This window comes from Geotrypetes seraphini, chromosome 13 (genome assembly GCF_902459505.1).
Source record: "Geotrypetes seraphini chromosome 13, aGeoSer1.1, whole genome shotgun sequence".
Lineage (NCBI taxonomy): Eukaryota > Metazoa > Chordata > Amphibia > Gymnophiona > Dermophiidae > Geotrypetes > Geotrypetes seraphini.
The window spans coordinates 3097569-3120931 of record NC_047096.1 but is presented as its reverse complement, the minus strand read 5'-3'; the positions used below and the strand labels follow the sequence as shown (position 1 = coordinate 3120931).

The 23363-nt window shown below is 43.9% G+C and overlaps 1 protein-coding gene and 2 non-coding genes across 7 annotated transcripts; all 3 read left to right on the top strand.

Moving 5' to 3' along the window:
* Positions 1-1432: 1432 nt before the first annotated feature.
* Positions 1433-1504, top strand: TRNAW-CCA. Its single transcript has one exon. It is a non-coding gene; the product is annotated as a tRNA-Trp (tRNA).
* A 1-nt stretch (position 1505) lies between these two features.
* Positions 1506-22030, top strand: LEMD1 (LEM domain containing 1). Of its 5 annotated transcripts, none has more exons than XM_033918671.1 (9): positions 1506-1736; positions 10327-10444; positions 10909-11031; positions 11646-11731; positions 13845-13928; positions 18130-18198; positions 19411-19506; positions 19854-19927; positions 20701-22030. In XM_033918671.1, the coding sequence occupies exons 2-9, from the start codon at positions 10357-10359 to the stop codon at positions 20969-20971; spliced, it is 891 nt and encodes a 296-aa protein (XP_033774562.1). In that variant the 5' UTR covers positions 1506-1736; positions 10327-10356; the 3' UTR covers positions 20972-22030. The 5 variants fall into 5 exon arrangements, with proteins under 5 accessions (XP_033774562.1, XP_033774561.1, XP_033774563.1 ...); XM_033918670.1 differs by lacking the exon at positions 1506-1736 and adding an exon at positions 9024-9174; XM_033918672.1 differs by lacking the exons at positions 1506-1736; positions 13845-13928 and adding an exon at positions 9024-9174.
* Positions 1996-2067, top strand: TRNAW-CCA. The gene has a single exon. It is a non-coding gene; the product is annotated as a tRNA-Trp (tRNA).
* Positions 22031-23363: the final 1333 nt, after the last annotated feature.

Genomic DNA, 23363 nt, shown 5'->3' with positions numbered 1-23363 from the left:
AATCTTATTCATTGTTTTGCCACTTGTTTTTGTTTTGTTCTATTTCTATCATTTAAAATTCACCAGAATTCTTTTGTCCAACGATTCCTCCTTCTGCATCTATTCCTTTCTCTCCTCTCTTCTACCTTCCAAAGTACTTAGTTTAAAACAGTCTTGTTAGAATGTTTACTTGATTATTTTTCCTTTATCTCTACTTTTCACTTCTTTATTACTCTCTAGGTACTTTAGTTAGATTGTGAGCCTTCGGGACAGTAAGGGAATATCTAAGTACCTTTCTTTCTTATAATTTTAATGTATATTTTCTGTAAACCGCTTAGAACTTAACGGATGTAGCGGTATATAAGAAATAAATTACATTACATTATTGTTTTGTATTTAGTTTTCAGTGCCAGCTTAAGGCAAGTTCTAGTCAAGTAGAGGATGCTTATGTTTACCTAGGCCTCAAATACTGCCTTCAAGCTACAAATGAAGTGGTTTACAATCAAAGAAAGAAAATAACTACAAATCAGTGACGGGACAGAGACTAATACTGCTGTCAACCTCCCCAGGAAGGCCAGAAAGGTGGCCTCAAATCTAGGCTTAGCTTAGCTCATCATCAAGCTTATGTGACCCACAAAGCCAGGCCTAGGGAGGTGGTCATGGTTCTAGATCTAGAACAGGTCAGGGAATGGAGTCTAGGAGACCCCACAAGTCTTACTCCGCCTTGCCCTAGTTAGCACTAAGATCAGGCAGGTTTCTTGCCACACTAGCAATGGCGGCACTTGGCAGCTGCTGTCTCGCGCCAGACCCACTCTGATTGGTCGGCAGACATCATCCGCTCTTCGCGTGCACCTAACTGCTTAGAAGAGCGGCGCGCGCGACCCAGATGATACCACTCAGCGAGTATAAAATGAAATAAAGGGGGGGGGGGCGGCAAAAATATATTATTACCATTCTGCAACTTGTGTTCCTTAACATGAACCCTAGAAGTCACTCGCCTCCACACTCACTGGTGTAAAACCTGGTACAGTCAACTAGTGAAACCCCCCCCCCTCTCCTTATTCAGAGTTTCTGCTTCGGAACTGACTCCCCTCCTAACGCTAATAGTGGTGTCGCTAACGGCGCGCGAGGCGCTTCTCGATGCCGCCGGGGAAGACAGTTGTGGTTTGAAAAGTTTGCTTTGCGGAAAACCGTGGCGGCAGCTAAGGTAGAGCGATTTGGGACCCCAAAAAAGGGCTGGGGCTAGGGCCAGAGCCGGAAGGGCAGTGTCCCGTCCTTATCACGGTTTCCGTCGCGTTCGTCGGTTTCCCTCAAAACTTTAGGCAGGCGGGACATGCGCCAGCGTGTGCGCATGCGCCAGCGTAAAGGCAAGGAGGAGGGAGTATTCTGCGCCTGCGCGTCACGAGTTCCTCTGGTCCTGATAGCTTTGCTGCGGAAGGGCTGTCATTCAGCGGACCTCGTGGCGCAACGGTAGCGCGTCTGACTCCAGATCAGAAGGCTGCGTGTTCGAATCACGTCGGGGTCATTGAAGTTTTTGGTTCAGAACAATATGTGCTGCCTTTTCCCTGCCCACTTGGTTGAAGGTGACAATTGGGGCTGTCCAGCTCTGCCATGACGTCACCTTGGTTAACACGACGGCTCATTGTGACGTCAGCAGCTTGGCTAACAGTGTCGGTGGAGGAGTTTGCACAACGCGCCGCTTTGAAGGACTGGATGCGCTGGAAGATTTCAGCTTAGCTGATCCCAGGACCTTTCTGGTAGGGCGTCAACTTTGCAACTGCGGCTCTCTTGCAAGTTTAAGATCTCCCCTGACCTTTTCAGGAAAAACCCAAACCATTTAACCCAAAGCAGACGTTCTTTCCGGATATTATCTGGGGACTGAACTGGAAATGCTCGATTGCTGTTTTGGAAGGTGACATCAGGGACTTCCAGTCTTTGTGTTGGCTCTGACCCCGTGAGAGCGGCTAATCAAGCAGGGCAGCTTCTATAAGTTATGGTATAGCAAACCGAGCAACAGACCTCGTGGCGCAACGGTAGCGCGTCTGACTCCAGATCAGAAGGCTGCGTGTTCGAATCACGTCGGGGTCAGAGTTACTTTTTTTTTTTTTTTTTTTAATTGTTATAAATAACGTGACGATTATCTGCTAATATATATTCGTACTTTAGTCGTTTTTAATATATGCCTGATTGATTCGGTTTGAGTTGGGACCTACTTAATTCGACTTGTTACGTCTTGTATTGCCCTATGACGTCAGATGGTCCCCAGAACCCTTACATGAAAATCTTGGCTGAAGACTGATCCCTTTCCTCCTTTGGGATGTATTGCCAGAGCAGGGCTTAGACACGTGCTTGCAGGTACCCATCTTCCAGGGGACACTAACATTTGATTGATGGGGCAGGCAGTGTTCTTGATCATACAAATGATGAAAGTATTTTTATCGTCCTAGGTTTGGGGTTTGTTAGAAATCTGAGCAGCTTCTGTTTCTCGCTTAGGATGGTTTAAATAGGTGAATTAAAAATGATAGATAAAGTTCTGGGTATTGCAAATGCTATAATACCTTGAGAAATAGGTTAAAAAAGGGAAAGAGATACCTAGATTGGAGATGCAGAACTGACAATTACAATGTCACAAATAGCACTAAATTATGATAAAGGGATGGCTTGCTTTGGGAGTTCAACTAGGTCCCAGGCAGGAGGTAGAGTTCAGCCCAAATAATAAGACTTGGTTATTATATTGGATTGAAGGGATACAATTCTAATTTGAAACGTCTTCATTACAGTAAGTTGCTTGGAAAAATTGGTTTAATGACTGTCCATTGTTCAATAGATTTTTGATACAGTTTGATGTGTCTTTTCTAGATGTGGCTTTCATATGGTTTAATTTGAAGTCAAGAAACACATAACCCTGTATGAATATGTAAATCAAGAAAATTAAATAATATTATTCATTTGAAAGTAGAAGAGATTGGTAGCTAACTCATTGTGGGCAAAGAACACCCCATGCCATGGTTTTATTGACTGGTTTACAAGAGTAAATGAATGAAAAGACCTTTAACGGTGGGCAGAAACGCTAGTGGAAATGTTTCTTCATTATTGCTGTTAATTGGCATTAATTAGATTTTGGGCATGTACCTTCCAGTATGCTGTTTTGTAACCCTTTGCGCCTAAATCCTTGAGTGCACAACTGAGAAGGAGGCATGGCCAAGCGCATGATAGATGTATTCCAAAAATGGCAGGAATACTGCCATTTCCATGCCTAAGTGCCAAGAGTTTACCGAAAAGGTGGTAGGTGAATGGAATAGTCTCCTGGTAGAGGTGGTGGAGACAAAGTCTGTGTCTGAATTCAAGAAAGTGGGGAACAGCCACGTGGGATCTCTTAGGGAGATAGTGGATGCTGTGGATGGGCCATTTGGCCTTTATCTGCCATCATGTTTCTATGTTTCTATAAAAACATTCACTAACAAGAAAGGATGTCCAAATACAGTGGTACCTTGGTTTACAAGCATAATTCGTTCCAGAAGCATGCTCGTAATTCAAGTACTCATATATCAAAGCACATGTCCCCATAGGCCACAATGTAAACTGAAACAATTCGTTCCACAACCAAGGTTTACTATGGTGGCCCAGACGTGGGTACCTGCCTGTGGGTGCTGCAGCCCTTGTAGCATGGTGGCTTCCTTTCCCCGGGGTCCCCGTGCGGTTCTCCTCCCTCTTCGGCCGATCCAGCGCTGTTCTCTCCGCAGCAGCAGTTGTTTAAAATCACCACCTCGAACAGAAGGAAACACTTGCTCTAGAACCCAGCATTGCAGATCTTCAAAATTATGGTGCTGATCCATGCAATGCTGCACCATCGGGGTTTCCACTCGCTCTCTTAAAATACATGATCGATGTTCTATAAGTCTGGTCTTGAAAGCCCTAGAAGTCTGTCCCACATAAAGTTTTTGACAGGGACATCACAAAGGATGAACACTCCTTGCACACAGAGCAGTGCCCGCATTTAGTATGACCCATCCTCCCGCATAGTAGATTCAATCGCTACTCTACTTGTTGGACAAAGTAAATCTTGAATAGTTTTGTTACAAGAAAATGCAAACATCACAGATTGGCTTGTCTATGTGGGAAGTTTTTTGGAATCCCTATTAGACACTGAGGCCTTTTCTCCTTTTTTCTATATATTATAGGTAGTGCTGAATAGCTTTGGATGTTGTTTTTGGATCAATGTTTCTATAACCATAGAGCTCTATGACCTCACAATGCAGGTGTAAAGAGCTTAGCCTATAGGAAGAGGAGATGCAAATGTTAAGATCCTTAGCCAATAGGGAGAGGAGGAGCTTGTGGATGCTGCGGATGGGCAGACTGGATGGGCCATTTGGCCTTTATCATGTTTCTATAACCATAAAGCTCTATGATCTCACAATGCAGGTGTAAAGAGCCTTAGCCTATAGGAAGAGGAGATGCAAATGTTAAGAGCCTTAGCCAATAGGGAGAGGAGGAGATAGTGGATGCTGCAGATGGGCAGACTGGATGGGCCATGTGGTCTTTATCTGCTATCGTGATTCTATGAGTTGGGCGCCAGCATTTACAGCAGGTTTCAGCTGGCATAAATACTGGTGCAGAAATTTGGGCCTAGGAATGGGCTCTAAGCACTGAACAGATCAAAATCCATTACCTCAGATTCTGTATAAGTTGCCCAAATTTGGGTACAGATGACCAGTGCATGCGTAAACTAATTAATCAATTAAGCTCTGACAATGATTTGAGTTAATTGGTACGTCACCAAAATTTCATAGCATGCAGCTCAAAAGAGGGGCATGAGTGGGTCAGGGATATTCCCAGGAATTACGTACAATGTTATAGAATTTATATGCCTATCTGGCATCAATAGGGCACGAACATTTACTCCAGGTATTGGCAGGCATAAGTGCCCGAAGTTAGGTGTGAGAAGCCCACCAAGTTGCTGTTGTGTGCGGGAATCCTATCTTAGCGCAGATCATAACAGCGCCATTTACTGAACCTGGCCTAACAGGTTCCCATGACATGCAGGTGGCCCTACAGGTCCACTGGCCACCCTTGAGACTTCTTTGAGCTCTGTAAATCTCAAATTTCATGGTAATGTATACTCTTGAGAAGAAAATGCTTGTTCTATACTTAGAAGATTCATTATATACCTAGTCCTTTAGCATGAGTTTCTTAAGCCATTTTCAGCAGTGGGTCTAAGTCCGACGTTGGACGTTTCTCACAAGACATCCAAAGTTGGAGTGGGGAAATGTTCATTTTCAAAATGAGTGTGGTGCAGTGGTTAAAGCTACAGCCCCAACACCCTGAGGTTGTGGTTCAAGCCCCCACTGCTCTCTCTGACCCTGGACGAGTCACTCAATGCCCCAGGAACATTAGATTGATTGTGAGCCCAACAGGGAAACATGCTTGAGTACCTGAATAAATTCATCTAAACCATTCTGAGCACCCTTGGCAGAAAATTAAATAGACATCCAATTTTTTGCTTTTTTTAAAAAAAATGACCTTACGACGCCTAACTTTTTTCACCCTTTTCGACCACAAAAACATCCAAGTTCAAAACGTCCAAATGCAGACCATTTGAACATGTGAGGGGCCAGCATTGTAATGGCCAATGCCAACAGAGCAGTGGGGCAGCTTAGAGGGCACTGCTGTGAACTTCACATAAAGGGTGCCAGCTGTACATCTCTTAATCCAAATATCATGCTGATGTAATTAATATCACAATGGGGATTCTCAGACCATTCAGGTACTTTTTATATAGGTTAATTCCATACTAAATTCTCCACTAATATTTCATAGATACTGGTACTGTGTTTCACAGGTTTTCATTTCATTTCTTTATGCTAATAATACCTGACTTAGCTTTATGCTGTTCTTACACTAGTCCCCACCAACGCGTTTTGGATCTCTATCAGGACAGGGGTTTGTGCTGCATTCACTTGCCTAGCTCAGCGACCTGCTTCATGTACATCTCACCATAACCCCCTTATGCTGAGACCTCCAAAACTCCCCCCTTTGCAGGGCCACATTTTGGATCTGTATGTACTTGGAGGGCCGCAGAAAAAATAGTTAATGTTTTATTAAAGAAATGACAATTTTGCATGAGGTAAAACTCTTTCTAGTTTATAAATCTTTCCTTTTGGCTAAGTCTTAATAATAATATTGTCATTTATAGCTAAAGAGACATTTGATCAAGAAACGGTTTTATTTTACTTTTGTGATTATGATAAACATACCAAGGGCCTCAAAATAGTACCGGGCCGCAAGTTTGAGACCACTGCCCCAAACCTACTATACCCACCTGTCTCCTATCCCTATAGCCCTTATGGATGCAGGTAATACCTTTATAGCAGTAGAGTAGGGTTTTGGTAGCCTCACACTTTCCACCATAAATGTAGTGGTTCGAGTGGCTTATGGGCCTGGGTCCTCCTCTCTTTGGCTCATTAGGCTACTGAAGACACCTGTGTGATGCTCTACTAGGCTTTCCCATACCAGATACTGCTGTTCAGATCTTTGTGGGATTGGAAGGGGGCCATTACTTAATCCCTCCAGTGGCTGACTCCTTTTTGGCACTTAAATGTTAAGCACCGCCAAAGCCCATCTCCAACACGCCAACGGCTAAGAAGCCTAGCAAGAAGTCCAGAAAGTCGGCACGTGAACTTTTTGACGAGAAAAACAGCCAAGTGGCTGTTTTAAAAATGCCCTTAATAGTCTTTCAATTTGCAAAACAACCCAGCTTTTTCCAGGGCCAGTGCAGCTCTAAGACTATTGTGTACCAGACTGCTTAGATCAGGGGTGTCAAAGTCCCTCCTCGAGGGCCAGGATTTCTCCAATGAAAATGCATGAGATCTATTAGCATATAATGAAAGCAGTGCATGCAAACAGATCTCATGCATATTCATTGGGGAAATCCTGAAAACCCGACTGGATTGCGATCCTCGAGGAGGGACTTTGACACCTCTGGCTTAGATGAAAACCGTTTAGTTCCCATATCCTCCCCCCCAGGATTTGGCTACCCTTCCACTTGTGATCTCACAAATCATTTTTGATTTAGAAAATAACCAAAGAAGTATCCCAACAAAGCCTGTTGTAATCAGTGTTTTTGAAGCACTTTCTCCTATTGCACTACTGCATTTTGTTATTTTACCGCTTAGCACATGCGAGAAACAATCAGGTCCCAGGAGAGACTGAAGCAGATGTGAGCAGCTGTTGCAGAGATAGGTGCTGAATTGCCACACAGAAGAATCTAGCCCCGGCTGCTGGATTACTCAATTTGCTGCCTTTCATGCCCGGAAGCTTTCCGGTGTGTCTTCCTGGCTTATTCTGTGGTTGCCATTTCACTTAACTCACATTTTCACAGCAGATGGTGACTCTGTTTCAGTCAGGGGTTGGACTCAAAGCCCCCTTCCTTTATGCTTTCTTCAGCTTCAGACAGGCTTGGGGCCCAGGGTATTTGACCTGGTAGGGATTCCGGCCTTTGTTCCTCAACTCTGATCTCAAGAAGAATTGCCTTCGAAATCTAATCTAACCATGCTCTAGTAGTTAGTGCAATAAAAAAGGTATCACTTGGATTCTTTTTGGTTTATTTCTACATATTATCTTCCCCAACCCTGGAAGGTACGGATCATTCCTGGGTTTCAAAGACCACAGCTAGTTATTAAGCTCTTCTCATTCATCTAGGTGGCACAAGCTTGGGTGCTGCTCGCCCAGTTAGGATCCCATTCAGCAATTTTGTGGCTGCTCTCAGGCCCTCATGCAGATGCCCACAAACTCTCTGGCTTACAAAAGAAGTAATTTATTATGGACTTTCCCAGCAAAATTTCAGAATCTCTTTTGCTTAGAGAATAGTTAAGTTCTGGAATGCGTTGCCAGAGGATGTGGTAAGAGCAGATAGCTTAGCTGGTTTTAAGAAGGGTTTGGACAAGTTCCTGGAGGAAAAGTCCATAGTCTGTTATTGAGAAAGACATGGGGGAAGCCAATGGGCTTGCCCTGGATCGGTAGCATGGAATATTGCTACTCCTTGGGTTTTGGGCAAGTACTAGTGACCTGGATTGGCCACCATGAGAACTGGCTACTGGGTTTCATTGGTCTGACCCAGTAAGACTATTCTTAGGTTCTTATCTTATGTTTAGTCTCGGTAGCAGAACCTGTATGTCGATACCAGTATGTTCTGTGTATTAGTTCTGATGTAGGTCATTATAAAAGACCTGTAGGATTTAGAGTGGACACATTTGTGAGTAACTGTCGTTTATTGGAAGAGAACCTGAACTGAAAGGGATATTTGAGCCCAATGGCTGGGGAGGGGGGGGCTCAGGGGTGCCAAGTTACTCAGTTCTAGGAGGGATATATTTTGTCCAGTCCTGGGTTTCTACTGACATCCCAAAGCACTGTGGGATTTGTAATCCTTGATTCTACCACTGAGATCAGTCCTGCAGGTCCAATAACACATCAGGATGGGACTGTCAGAAATATCCCTCCTGGAGCTAGATATGTTGGCAGCTCTACCACCTTACTGGGCAGACAAATATTTATCTAGGTTCCTATGAACTTTCTAGTAAACTTACTAAATTTGGTTTCCTTTCATCATTTATATTTCAGAAAACATTTCTGCCCTCAACACTTAAAGTTACTCAGGATTTTTCCATAGTGTTCCTTTTCAGAGTCCATAGATGCCAAGTTAGCCAGTTCAAGGCTGGTGATTTTGGGGGCAGTCCTGGATTTTGGACCATCGCATTGTGGTGCGTTATGAGACTTTCTAGCCCTGATTTCAGTGGGCAGGATCAGGCACTACAAATCCCAAATGCTTTGGGATGTAATTTCAAAACCAGGATTGTCCCCTGGAACTGGCTCTTGGAAACCATTAACTTAAATTTACTTGAAACATTGTCTGTTTCTTGAGATGTTTGTCATGAAATTAAAAAGAAAGAAAATCCTTGAACTTGTAACAGTGGAGGCCAAAGTGTCCCAATATGAGAGGTCCAGACTTCTCTCCATTTCCCTGCTGGGAGTAAGATTGATCTCAGGTGTAGATAGACCTGTAATCAGGAAGGTTTGAAAAGTCTGCTAGAGGAACAGGCCAGGTTTTCTTTTTTTCTCTTTTGTGGCAGGGAGTAGTTAGTCCAGGGCCTGTTGCATTAGCCTTGCTGAGAGCACTCCGATCTGCTTCTGAGATTACTGGTAAGTTTCCTGGTGCATCTGTAGCAGTGCTTGAGAAGTTTGGGGTTTGCTGACCTAAAGAAGCTATTGAACTCCTTTTGCTTGAGGCTGTGCCCCTGTCCCCCTAAACATTGCTAGGCTGTGGCTACCAGAGTTTGGTTAAGTCTTAGGAGCCCTGTGACCAGTAGCCGGCCTAGAAGGGAAGAAAAAGAAATGCTGCAGTAAAGTTGCCATTGCTGTGTGGCTGTTAATTGTGACTCTTGTATGTAATGGGCTTTTTAAATTTAGAAGTTGCCTTTTCTTGGAAGCAGGACTCTGTGGCAAAAAAGAAAAAAAAAATCCCTATAACGTGTATGGAGAAGTGTGGCATAGTGGCCTTGGCACCCTGCGCTGCTTCTTGTGACCCTGGGCAAGTCATTTAATCCCCCCATTGCCCCTACTATTAAATATTTATATAGCGCTACCAGACACACGCAGTGTCACAAAGAGTAAGAAAAACAGACCCTGCTCAAAAGAGCTTACAATGTAAACAGGATGTCATGGATACAGTTAAGGGGAACGGTTAATCAGCGGGTTGGGTTGGAGGGCAGAGGAGTAGGGTTAAGGGTTGAAAGCTATATTAGATAGATTGTGAGCCCACCGGGACAGAGAGGGAAAATGCTTGACGCACCTGTATGTAAACCACTTTGAGTGATGTTGTAGAACTATAAAAAGGCGGTATACAGGTCCCAACCCCTTTCCCTGATGTCATAATGCCTCATTCCACCAATAAGAGCCAACCTCATCAGTGATGTCACAGTGGTTTCATTGTTCTAAACTTGGCTCACTTGCTACTTTTTGATTTCTAGAGTGGTGCAGTGGTTAAAGCTACAGCCTCAGCACCCTGAGGTTGTGGGTTCAAATCCCACACTGCTGCTTGTGGCCCTAGGCAACTTACTCATTGCCCCAGGTATATTAGATAAGATTGAGTGAGGTTGTCGCAATCCCTTTTCCTAATATATAGTCAGTACAGGACCCCAAATAAAACATATTTAGTATAAGATGCTGGTACTGACAGCAATAGAATAGTTTCTGTGACTGGTAATCTGGCTTTTCCCCACCCTGAAAAGTGGTGACTGGTGGCTACTGTATTAATGTGCACAGGGTCTTACGGATCAATTTTTTCTTTTCTAGATTCCATCTCTGAAAGACAAAGAAAAGACCATGAGCGTGCTGGATGTGAAAAGTCTGACCAACAGCGAACTGAAGGAGCAGCTTCTCAAACGTGGCGTTAGACCAGGACCTATACTACGTAGGCATCACCTGACCTGGGGGGTGGGGGGAGGGACACTTAGTCTCTGATATGGCAAGAGGACCCAATCCTAGACCACAAAGGATACGTGTATGGCCTGCTCTTGGCTCTGTGCATCTCCTTCTAACTTTGGTCTAGGGGAAAAGGTGACTAAAGTAGCAAATTCAAAATGTTGAGAATGGATCATGTTACATGTTTGCGTTTCTATCATTTTTTTCCCCCACATAAACTAATGGAGTTTGCTATAACAGAATTCATTAAAACCTCTTTTTTTTTTCTGGCGACTTTAGTCACCTTTTCCCAGAGGTGATCATCTAGAGTCTATTCAGAGGCTAGATTAGAAAAGAGAGCCAGTGGTACAGACGGTTTCCCTGGCTTCTCGCTTGGTGTTGTCTACATGGTAACATGTTGAAGGGCGGGAGATATTTCTACAGGAGCATAAGGACTTTTCTTATCTGTTCCAGCAACCACAAGAACTGTCTATGAGAAGAAATTGCTGCAGATGTTGGATCAAAGACCGTTAGTACCACAAGTGAAACAGAATGGAACAGGAGATGTTGATCGATATTCGGACAGCGAGGAAGAAGGTAGTGGCGACTTCTCAGACAGCCACTCCGTGACTGTTTTATTTGGAAATCTAAATTTAAGTATGGTACCTAATACTAGTAAATCTCTGGGGTTCTGGTATACGTCTGTTCATTGTAATATTGCCCATCGCAGTTCTGGGATTGTGTAAAGATCACTCAGACCAGTGAAGCACAGAGCGGCCCCACAAACTCTGAAGGGGTGGGCACGTTCTCCCCTAATTCCTGAAAATCCTGCTAATTAAGAGTAATAAAAAGCCTTTTTTAAAAGTTTTTTTAGATGTTTCCATCTCCCCCCCCCCCCCCAAGAAATTAATGACTGAACCCTAGAAGCACCAGACTTGGTTGACATTCACCTTTTTTCTGGGAAGCTGTGAAGGGAAACTGTTAACTCTCAGAGGCCCAGAAAGGTTTTGACTTTCCCTCCCAACTCTCCAGCATTATAGCATAAACTTAAGCATCCATTTTCACAAGCAAAATTTGACCTCGTTTTAGCAATGACCCAGAAAGGAAGGTTCTGGGGGGCATTATCCCCATGGGCTCCTTTCATTACCCTGTGAAGGATTCCTGATTTTAAAGACTTTAAGGCTCTTTTTTTTTTTTTTTTCTTCATGAAGGTTTACGTCTCGATAATGGAACTGCTGTGAAAAGCGAAGCAGTTACAGCACCAGCAAACACCACTAGCAACTTCAGCCACAGTAAAGTATGCAGTGAGCAAGAATAGAAATGGTTTCCACTTATAATTTGTGCCAATTTAAACCCTTCAGTATGAGAGCGATTTCAAAATGGGAGAAGCATGTTTAATGAGTCTTTGGCCACCATTTACAATTTTACCAGGGTCATGTCCCACTTTCCATAGTTTGAAGTTTAACAGAATCGAGGTTCTTTTAAAAATTGTCCCATGCTTTCTAGGTTAACAGTGACAATGACCGACAGTTGTTAGCTAGTACAAATCAGGATTCAGTAAACAGCCTAGATGGCATACAGCAAAAGTGGGCTGCTGGGTGTTGGCACCGATCAAAAGGTTCCCACACTTATGTGCACAACACACCCTGACTAAGTAAGGAACAAGCTGGCCTGTTTAGCTGGGTGGATAGGAGTAACTGGGCAGATTGAGCTTTCAGCTGTCTTTACTAACCTACAGATATATTCAGTGTCTGCTGTTGACCTTCTGCAGCTGTTCAGTGACCTTCACTGCAAAATCTGCTTGATAAAAAATGAAATGTATATAAATCTCCATTGCAGCTAATGAGAGATTTTCAAGCAACCTGGATTGGTCCCCGTTGGAGTCAGGGTGTTGGGCTCAACCAGCTATTGGTAACTTAGCAGGGCCGGTTTAACCATTAGACAACCTGGCATTCACCTTGGGAGCAGCTTCTGAAGGGTGGCAGAGAGTCACTGTAATAAAGCAAAACAAGATGTCCTGGCAGCCATTCGACCTGCAAAAATCAGCAGTGTGGACGTGTCTTGACATTGTACAGCAGAAGTCTCCAACCTTTTTCATGGAAAGGATCCTCGTGTGAATACGACATGGCTACTAATTTTGTAAACAGCTTGACCTCCTTGTTCAAACTGAGTATTAAACATTACAAATACTAATAATGATTCTATAACATCAAAGATATATTTTTAAAACTCGCTTTGTTTTGGATTGTCAACAGTAGCAAATTCCATAAATGAGACACCTGAGTAGCCCAGATTTCTTTGCAGTTATCCTATCAAGTGGGCAAGATTGAAATGAACACATTTACAGGATTTGGGTCGCAATGGAGGAGTTTGGGGGCCACGCGTTAGACCACTGTTGTACAGGATCACTTTAGGAGTGGGATTGAAGTGTTAACTGTTGAATGTAGTTCTCGGTATCTCAGGAGAGATGTCATCTTAACTAACATTTACACTCAGAAGCTCCACAAGGTTGAAGGCTGCTCTGGCCCTAGGGCTTGCTTTCACTACTGAGTTCTCAAGACATTGGATTATTCACCTAGGTTACAAGCGGGTTATAAATTAGCAATAAATAAGTATAAGACAAGTTATTACCGTAGCTACCTTAGGGAAGAAATTAAATGTGTACTCTAAGGCCCAAGGAGCAATAGTGGGATTTCAACACTGTCCCTGGTGTCCAGCCACTTTGCTAGCCAGTAGGCTATGTTCAGAAAGCCTTTGTTTCCACAGCTGTAGTGGGCTATGGGAGTGGGGTGTATCATGTTAGTTCACTACTGTTAAAACTAATATAATTACAAAGACTAAATAGCCATATCTGAAAATTATACATAAGGATGTGTCTGTCGAGGGAATCTTGTTTTTAGCAACTATCTTTATGCCGATCTGATCTTGGAACAAAATAGCTCTGTTAATGTTTTAAAACAATTGCATTTTGGTTTTGCCTTTTCCAGTGGCCATGTGGAGGAATTAAAAATGTAAATGTTGAGCCAGCCTGTGGCTGAGACCACAGTGATATGCTGCTATGTAGACAATACGGCATTAACCAGGCCTGGGCGTACTGCGGAAGTAGGAGGATGACTGCCACTACAGCAGTGGCTTCTACCAGCTGACCAGAGGCACTGAGGGGGTACCTTGAAGGAGGCGCCCTTCAAACCCTGGTGTTGGCAGGACACTTGGTCCTCTAGGTAGAGGGCACAGTGATAACTGATAGTACTAGAGGGAAGATGAGCCCTGGTTTCATGAGAACGGGCTACTGGGCTTGATGGACCATTGGTCTGACCCAGTAAGGCTCTTATGTGATGTGATCTGATAGCAGCAGGGTCTTGTGATTAGTGCACTTGATTCGTTCATGAGTTTCCATTTCTTTGTTGTAGACGTCATGCTATCCAGGAGCAGGATACAGTCAGACTCCTCCACCTTCAGATACCTATTTCAGTCTTACCAAGATGGTGGAACAGGGAAGTATTGAATCCAGTGAGCGTTTTCTCACCCGACTGACCATCGAGAGGCTAATGGAGAATTTTAGTAGGGAAATAAGGAGGGTAGAGGGGCTGAATGGGGACAAGTCTTTGAACAGAATGGATGAATGGTATCGGTGGGGATTGAATTTTATCAGCCTTATTCTCTCTTTCTTTTCTATAGTAGACAGAATCCTTTTGCTTTCCATTTCACAGTTTGGGTTCACTGATGTCTTAACACATGTGTAGAAATCTTGTTACATTCAGTCTATTGTAAACTGCTTTGTTCATGAAAGGCCATTTAGTAAATGCAGAGGGATGTGGCGGGTGTAGAGATTCGCTATAAGGACCTCTTTAATCACTGGGGGCGAAAGTGCCACAATAAACATAAGAGGCCAACAGTTTGGTGCCAAAACTGGCCCAAATAAGTATTCAGCCTTGTTTTTAGTTTCAGTCAAAAATGCTAATGCACTTTTGGCTAAAACTGAAACTGTGCTGTCTGCATAGATGCATCACCACCACCTACCTTAATCACTGGTGAGTTAGTGGCATCAGTTGCTTTTGCCCATGCCAGCTCCAAACTCTAAAATGACTATTTTGCTAAACTGGCACTGGAGGTTGTGCAGTCATTTTGGGATTGGAGCTGGCATAGGCAAATTCAACTGATCGCTCCTGCCCCAACCAGTGATTATAAGGGGAGAGAAGCCAGGCTGTAGCACCCCACTGATTTGGGGCAGAGGTGGATAGTTTGGGCTTTGGTTTCAGCTGAAACAGAAAAAGCTGTCAGCTAACACACAAAATCTTTTAGTAAGTCCATGAGAGGAGCTCAGTTTGACATGGTTGCTAAAAAAAAGTTGGGTTGGTTTTTTTTTTCTCTGAAGTTCATGTGTGATATATATTCTCGGAGGAATAGCCTTCCATTTACGTGACATCACTCTGAAGCCTGGGCACTTCTGGAAACCTGTGGAAGCTTTGCATCTGCCACTGTTGTGCAGGATTCAGTCAGTCTCTGGAGCAGATGAATTTTCAGTCCTCAGTACTAGAGTACTTTTACTTTAATTTTCACTCATGTCTCCTAGCTAGGTTTTCAGCACTCTTCTGTTTTCTGTGGCCCACTAGGCCTCCTTAAGCCTTGGCCACCCCACTGGGTAGATATTTTTTGTGTCTTATCAAAATATGATTAGTCACATTTTTTTTTGTTTTGGGGGTTCCCCCCCCTCCCCCCAGGTATGTCCCAGAAAACTCGCAGTGGCAAATTTGGTTTTATGTAGGGTCATCCTGGAAATATGCTTCATTGTTTGTAAGCCGCTTTCAACTGTGAGGTGTTAGTGGTATATAAGATTATTGATATGTCAGGGACTTCAAAAAGTACTCTTGGTGCAACAGGACCATGTACCTTGCAGACTTTCAAAATTGATACCTGATATGATTCCTCTTGTAAACTATTTGCAGAGGTCATAAGAAGCAGTACAAACACATTTTTCTAGTGCAGTGTATCTAGATGTCCTGAACAGTAGGGTTTTGCATCTGAACCCTCAAGTTGCTTGCAGAATGCTGTCGGTCATCTTTTAAACTCCGCCTCCTTCCCAGGGAGCTGCTTCTGCCCCCTCAGTCTGTTTCTGCAAGCAAGCTGCTTGGAAGTTTCTGCTCTGCAGCTTTATTATTTTCTGGGGGTTTTTTCTAAGTGTTTATGCCTCCTCCACCCAGCACCCCCCACTCCAGCATATCAAACAGTGTCATGCCGTTAAAGGATCCTCAGGACCATAAAGTGGGCATGGTCCTTAAGTGGCATTAAGGCAACAGCTGTAGCTTCCTTTGTGGCACTTGCTTGCCACACCTGTCTGTCTTGAGCCACAGCTTGGAGGATGACAAAGATCCATATATGCTCCTATCTGGGGTGGATCATATAGCGGACGCTCTGTGTGATATCAGAATTATGAACAAGGTTTCTGCTTATGCTGTCTCCGCCTGGCGGATGCTGTGGACCAGACAGTAAGCAGGAGATTTGGCCTCTAAAGGCACTCTGAGCAGGCTTCCCTTTCAAGGGCAAATGCTATTTGGCAAGGGTTGGGATGGCCTGATGGCTAGCATTATGGACCGTCGCCCTAAGGCTTTGCTAGACAATAGACCCCAGACAACTCGGGGTACAGGACATGGGAATTTTCAAGGTTCTCAAATTCTTTTCTTATGCAAGTGACACGAGGTCTTTTCTGGGGTCATGGCAGAGGTTCAGCGGGGTTAGGAGACGGCAAGCCTCTGGCTCTCTTCCCTCCCCAACCTCCAAGAAATCACAATGACGCCAGGACCGAAGGCTGTCTGCCTTTTGGTTGGTGTGGGCTCAAATAGGTGCAGACTGAGTCCTAGAAGTTTGAGAAGGTTACAAAATAGTTTTGTGCCCCCCCTTCCATATCTCTTTATAGACTTGGCCATTTGGCTGGAGAGAGCCTTCAGAGTCCGAGCAATAATACAAAGGCTACTGGATCTTCATACCATAGAGCCAGTACTGGATGAAGAATCGGGCTCAGGCAGATACTCCATTTGTCATCAGATCAAATAGAGGCTTAGATGACTGGAGGCCCATTCTGGACCTCAAATCGGTCAATGCTGCACTGAAAGTGCCTCACAGAGACCATTTGGTCAGTCATAGTGGCAGTGGCACTGGGGGAGTTTCTTGCCTCCCTCGATTTGACGGAGGCCTAACTCCACATTCCCACAGGAGGTATTTGTGGTTTTGTGTGCTGGGGCAACATTTCCAGTTCTCGGCACTCTCTGGTCTCGCGATGGCACCTTGCACTTTTACCAAGGCGATTGTGTGGTGGCAGCACACCTCCACAAGAGATTCAGGTGCACTCATAGTTGAACGATTGGCTAATCAGAGCCCCGTCCAAGGAGGAGTGTGAACTAGATGGATCGTCAGCTGACTCGGCACCTGGAGTACCTGGGGAGTTTTGTTTGACACGGCCTTGGGCCAGGTCTTGGTATCTTGGAAAACATGTTTTTTTGCTAAATCTTTTTGTATTTCTCCCCTCAAACCCCAACTTATGGATGATTTTTGTACACTGTACTGTTTTCCTATGTTTTAGATTGTAAGCCACTCTGAAGGTTCTCCTTAGGGCAGGATAGAAAATTTTAAATAAACTTGGTCCACTCAGACTGAACCTCCAGAAGTAGATTTCAGACCCGCTACAGTCTGACTCCCACTGTATTGCATTATCTGCAGGTCCTGGAGTCGATGGCGGCAGCCATATAGGTGATCCCTTGGGCAAGGGTGCACTTAAGGCCTCTCCAAGACTCTCTTCTCTCTCGATGGTCTCTTCAGACGGACTCACTTCAGCAACCGCTTTCCTAGGTACCGGACGCGAAGAGCAGTCTGTGGTGGTGGCTGCAGCCAGCTCCCCTCTCAAGGGGCATTCTCTCTGAATTTCCTTCTGGGAGATTCTAATGACCAATGCCAGATTTTAGGGGGGTCATTGCAATGGACGTCCAGTTCAGGGTCATTGGACACTAGTTCAGCAAAAGTGGTCCATAGATCGAGCCATTTGACTAGCGCTTCAGGCACTGGAGAAGTGTCTGGAAGGCAAAACAATCGGTCTTCTCGGACAATACAACAGCGGTGGCTTATGTCGGCAGGCAAGGAGGCACCAGAAGTGCTTGACTCCTCCCTTGAAGTTACCAATGAGTTTTGCATATCTGATCATCTTTTTGTTCTGACCAGTCATGCCAATCTCTTTGGGGTCTAGAACCCAGCACCTCCACAGGCCCTCTTTCTGTTCAGGCTGCCTAAAAAGGGAAGAGGGCTAGTTGCCTGGTCTTTATGACTAATCCCTGTTTTTGTTTGAGGGACTCCTGCATGTAAGAATATTAGTAGCTTGCTTGTCCTCCGAGAAAAGCAGATGTTCTCGGAGAACATCAGAATAGCCTGCCTCCTTCCCCTAGAGGTTGAATTCTATTTGTAGTTATTAGACTAACTGAGTCCTGTGACAGCAGCAGGTGGAAAAACATGTAGTGGAACGCTTCCAAAGGTTTCTAGAAGACTGGGTAGTCTCCCCTTCCTCCCTGGGATCCACTGGAATGGTGCCTCCGTGGTGTAAGGATATTCATCCTGTTTTAGGTGAGTATCTTTGTTCTTGAGACGTGCTGTGGTTTATTGGTTTTACCTGATGCTGTCTTGCTACTGATTGTCTGTTTTGGATACTAACAGATAGAAAAAAGATCATCTGGTTACAAGAGAGTGCCGGAGAACAGCCCACAGAGTCCCCAGAGCACAAAGGTGTGGTTTGCCTCGAATCCCTAGTGGGTGTTCTCACATGGAGACGAAGCCAGAACTGTTCTTATTTCTCTGTCCTATCTCGATTATGGCGTTCTTTTCCCATCTATTAGCCTGTAAACTGCTTTGCTGTAGCGTCACTAAAGGTGGTAAAGTCCTCAATAAATAGTGAACTGAGCAGCTTAGAAACAAGATTCATGTGAATTTGGGGAGGGAAAGGGACAGAGGGATGAAACATATTTTTTCTCTTAAATAGTTAGTTTCCCAGAATAGTCTGTTCTAATATCACATATGATGTGGCACAACTGTAAAATGCAAGGGTTTTTCAAAAAGTAACAGCAAATTGAATATTTTGAAATATATAATTCAATTAGACAAAATCTCAGTGCATGTCTGTATCTATTTAGACCAGTGTCTCTCAAACCGTGTGCGCCAAAGAGATTCCAGAATTTATTTTAAAAAACTTCCCTTCATAAGTATACACTAGAATAGATGACATGTACATCACATACACAAGAGTCTTCTGTCAATGTTATGAGCGTCTGTGCGGAACTCCCAAACAAGCATCATTCTTTGACATGATTGATCCTTGAAAACTAACGGTATGTAACTTTATTTTTATTTTTTATGCACTAGTTATCCTAACTTGAGCAACAAAGCAATCCAGTCTATTACTACTTGGATTTTCAGTTCTGACGGAAATTAAATTGAAAAAAAGAGACCGACTGTAGATGGTGGATGATGAAATGCATGTTTGCTTTTCATCTTATCGAGCTACGTTTTCAGTTTGCACTCAAAATCAAGCACATCCATCGCATTGATTAGCAATTCTATTCTATCTACTTTAGTTTAAATTACCTATATAACTTAAAGAACATTAAATAAATAACTCAGATTTAATTTTTTGTTGGTTTTGCAATTTTATCATTTCAGTTATTATGTTCTGAAAAAACATTTGCTCAGTTTAGTGTGCCGAAGCTAAAAAGGTTTGAGAGACACTGATTTAGACTGATTATGCTTCATATGGTCATGTCAGTAACAGACAACATCAAACGTTCAAGGTACATTGGCAATGTCTATGTTTTTGCACCATTTTAATGCATTATATTGTCTCTGCTAGTGTTAGCCTTGCTTTCTTCTTAAATTGTAACTTTCATGAGGCTGAGGTAGTCTTTGAAGAACGTGCAAGTGAAATCTAATCCTTGATCTATTAAGCTGGATTATCTTATGAACAACACGAACAGCATGACCTGTCGGGCACCAGGCAACACACCAAAAGCATCTGTGTTTAACAAGTACAGGAAACTTCAGGCAATGAGCCTTCACTTTTCGTAAACCTTTTTGGATGCTTTGGGTAGCTGTAATCTTGGGGGTTTCTTTCCTTGTTAAGCTTAGTCTGCATCAGCATTCGTGTCCCAGGAGGACGCAGACTGTATAAACCCAAGTCCTCTCTCTGCACTGCGGTGTATTCTAAGTTTTTCTGCACTTTCACTTAAACATTCTCCTCTTTGTAGCTTTTAAAGCTCCAACGAGGAAGGAGTAATTAGGAATGGCAAGTGAAAATGCCTTCTTAAATATGCACCCTGGGCCCTGGCCGTTTCTGCACCTTGTCCTCTTAGCCAGTGCTGTTTCTCCTAAAATCCTTTCTCTCTCCACAGACCAGTGACTCTCGCAAAGAGGATGTCTTAACGGAAATGCTCCCTCCTGATACGCAGCCTCCGTTAGGATTGAGGTAGCGCATGTATTTCATAGATGAATTAATGTTTATCTAGGAAAAAGCTTAAATGTGGCTTTGAGATGCCATAGGCCACTTGCTCTTGAATACTTTGTCTCCGAGGTGGTGAAAGCACCCAAGAATGGAAGGGGTCACCCTGCTTTACATGCTTTATCAGCTAATGTCTGGACATTAATACTCCTTAATACAGTCCTTTAAAGTGTATCCCCCTTACTAATAACTGCCCCTCTTCTTTTCTGTCTGGAGAGATTACTTCATATGTTTGCAGTAGTGGAGCCAGAAGGCCCTCCCCACTCTGGCAGAAATCCCTGACCCTTGCCAGCTGGAGACATCCACAGCCCAACAACCCCTGCCAGAAAACCACAGGAGCTGCTTTCATCACTCCAGCAATGCTTAGCTTTCACAGCATCGGCATTTTGGAGCTCTGCCGCTGCCTCTTGTGGTTTACTGACAGGGTTTAGCAGGCTGCAGAAGTCTTCAGCTTGGGGCTTGAAGCTTCCACTATTAGGTGAAAGTGAACAGCCAAATCCCAGGCTCTCCTAGCCCCACCTGTGACTACATCCCTGAAATCCAGTCACTTAAGAGCTGCCCTTTGATTTGGGGGCACAACAGGTAACTTAAATTCCTGCTCAGGGAAGCAAAAGTGCAGCCTTTGAATTTGCACTGGTTCTCTTCTTGCTGCTTGGATCTCCTATGGCAGGGTGCAGGTTTTGTGGTTAGGATTGGAGTACGGCATCCCAGTAAACCATTTTGCTACAATGTTGTTGCAGTGCCACCCGGAGAAGACCAATTAAAGGAGCAGCTGGACGGCCAATACAGTTCAAATATGACGACATTGCAGCCCAGGCGAAGCTAATGGAGCAGGTCAAGGTGGAGGTGGGCAAGAAGGCAATGCCACCTCGCCTGCTAACTGTGCCGCTGCAGATTGTGCTGTTTGCCATCGTGGTTTTCTTTATACTAGTGTTCTTCACCATGGAAAGCGATTCTGATAATCCCTTCACATCACTCATTGAGAAAGTGGAAGTGCACCAAGCTCCGTGAACTCGTTTCCATCTATAGACTGCAGACGGCTTTGAAGAATGTACGCCATTAAAGAGAATAATGCGACAGGTGTCTGCGGCTTTACTTGGGACCTTTCTCATGTGCTAAGAGCAGAAAAGCAGGGTCTCCTACTGGAGCAATGAGGTCACCCACCCATCAAAGTGACAGAGTGACAAATAGAATGGTCTTACTTGGCTGCATATTTGTACTTTGAAGACTCTGCAGTAGTTAGGAGAGAAAACCTCTCTTTCAGCGTCAACATAGGAGTTAGGCAGGAATTGTTGCCAGCTGCCCAGTCCTTGGAATTTGAATGGGTAGCTTTATGTTGACTTTTTTTTTTTTTTCTTTGTGGTGCATAAAAATGAATCTGAGGTAAAGGCCAGTTCTTTTAAACTTCTTAACTTGAGAATTATTGGTTGGAGTAAGCCACTGTGATGCCTCGTCCATAGCAATGGAAAGTGCCCAGAAGAGACAAACCGTGCTTTCCACTGACAGTTCACTTCTAGAGTGGGGTCCTGAGCTAGCCAGACTTTTTCCCCCTACCCAAACTATTTTAAACAGGAGAAAGTGAAGTGGCAGCAGCACCTGAAATATCCAAAAGGAGGTATTCCTAATCCCTTAACACTTGGGTTTCTCCAAGCCACCCGCTGCTCTGTATTTAGTGTTCTCTGCTGTGAATTCACTGTTCTAGGTGTCTAATGGAGTTCAATATGGTTGTGTAGCTTTTGTTTATATACCACATTAGATGTAGATCATTCCTCCTAACAGTAGAGGGCACTACCTCAGTTCATCCTAAACCCTAGAAATGAGATTTTCATCTGACAATGGTTACCATTCAGTAGACAAGTTGGTCAATTGTAGTTCACATGTTAATTCAAAGTTCAAGTTTTGCTGGATGTATGATTACAAATAAAATGAATGTAATTCTTTACATAGCCAAGTTGCAGGCTAACAAAAGAGAGGCTTTAGGGTGTCTCTTTTTTTTATCTGTTGAAAACTCATGTTTTAGAGACATCACTATTTGTGCTGTGTTCAAATAAAGATTTGTGGTTTTATTTATGTAACCTGTCAAGTCTTTCCTTCCAAAGCTGCTTGTGATTCAAACCTCTTATCTAAATATTTATTTTAGGAGCCAGTGCAGGGAGGTGTCTTGTAATTCTGGAAGAAGTAGAAGTGGTTTTTCCACTAACAACCTAGAATGGTGGCTAAAGTACAAGAGGCCCCTGCAAAGTTCTCAGCCCAACCAGTCTCCATCGAGGGCTATACACAATCCAGCAATTTTATTTTTTTCCCCCCTCCATATTTCTCTAATTTGTTGGTTGGGCTGAGAACTTTTCAGCGTCCCCTTGTATTAAACCTAAGATGTACCTAAGCTGATGCAAGAATATTGGATATCCTAATTGTTTCCCCACCACCACTACTCTTTCCTCCAGGAATGAAACAAGAGGTCAGTTTTCCAAAGCTATTTATAGACCACTTAAAGCCTAAGCGGTTTACATTCAGGACTCGAGTATTTCTCCCTATCTGTCCCGATGGACTCACAATCTGACTAATGTACCTGGGGCAATAGTGTTCAGTGATTTGCCAAGATTCACAAGGAGCAGTCGTGGGCTTGAACTAGAGAATGACCCAGAGACAATTTTTGTCCCAGTCCCCACAGGAGCTCAATTTCCTTGTCCCGTCCCTGCTCCATTCCTGTAAGCTCTGCCTCAACTGCACAAACCTCGAACACTGATTTTTAAAGGGTTTGAGGCTTGTGCAGATGAGGACAGAGCTTGCAGGGACAGGAAACAAACTCGCCAGGATGGGAAAATAAGTTCCCATGGGGACAGGGAAAATTTGTCCCTGTGTCATTCTCTAGCTTGAACCTCCACCATCAGGTTACTGAGGCTGCAGCCTTGACCACTTGGCCACTCTGCTCCTAGATGTCTTTTTTTTTTTTTTTTTTCTTTTCTGTTTTTGCTATTAACAGGAAATGATGGTTCTCTGAGTTGTGTGAATCGCTGGACCTGTTTAGCTTTTTGCTGCCACCAGAAGCTCTTGCCCTAGGTGACTGCCTTCTGTGCCTAAATGCTTAAGCCAACCCTGGATGTGTGATAATCCTGTAGCTGGCACGAGCAGAGCTTACATAGGCCCTAAATTCTGAAAGTGGCGCCTGAAAACATAGCCTTGGTTGTGTCGGTCAGATCGCAGTGCCGTTTTACAAATCATGGCCTGTGTCCAAGGTAGGCAATGGAAATGTGGTCCATGTGCAACACCTACCTTTGACACGGAATCACGCCCATAACCACACCTCTTTTGCCTGCGTAGTTGCATTTCCAGCGCTCTGGTTGTAGGCGCTTAGTGGTGCCTACACTTTTTTCTTTTAATTGGTCAGTTACCATGCCGTTAA

Excerpts from the sequence above, each read along its gene's own strand:
- LEMD1 (XM_033918671.1), top strand. The coding sequence starts at position 10,357 with ATGAGCGTGCTGGATGTGAAAAGTCTGACCAACAGCGAACTGAAGGAG. Across the intron at positions 10,445-10,908 it reads TAGACCAGGACCTATACTAC|CAACCACAAGAACTGTCTAT; the intron begins GTAGGCATCACC and ends TATCTGTTCCAG. Across the intron at positions 19,507-19,853 it reads ACAAGTACAGGAAACTTCAG|ACCAGTGACTCTCGCAAAGA; the intron begins GCAATGAGCCTT and ends CTCTCTCCACAG.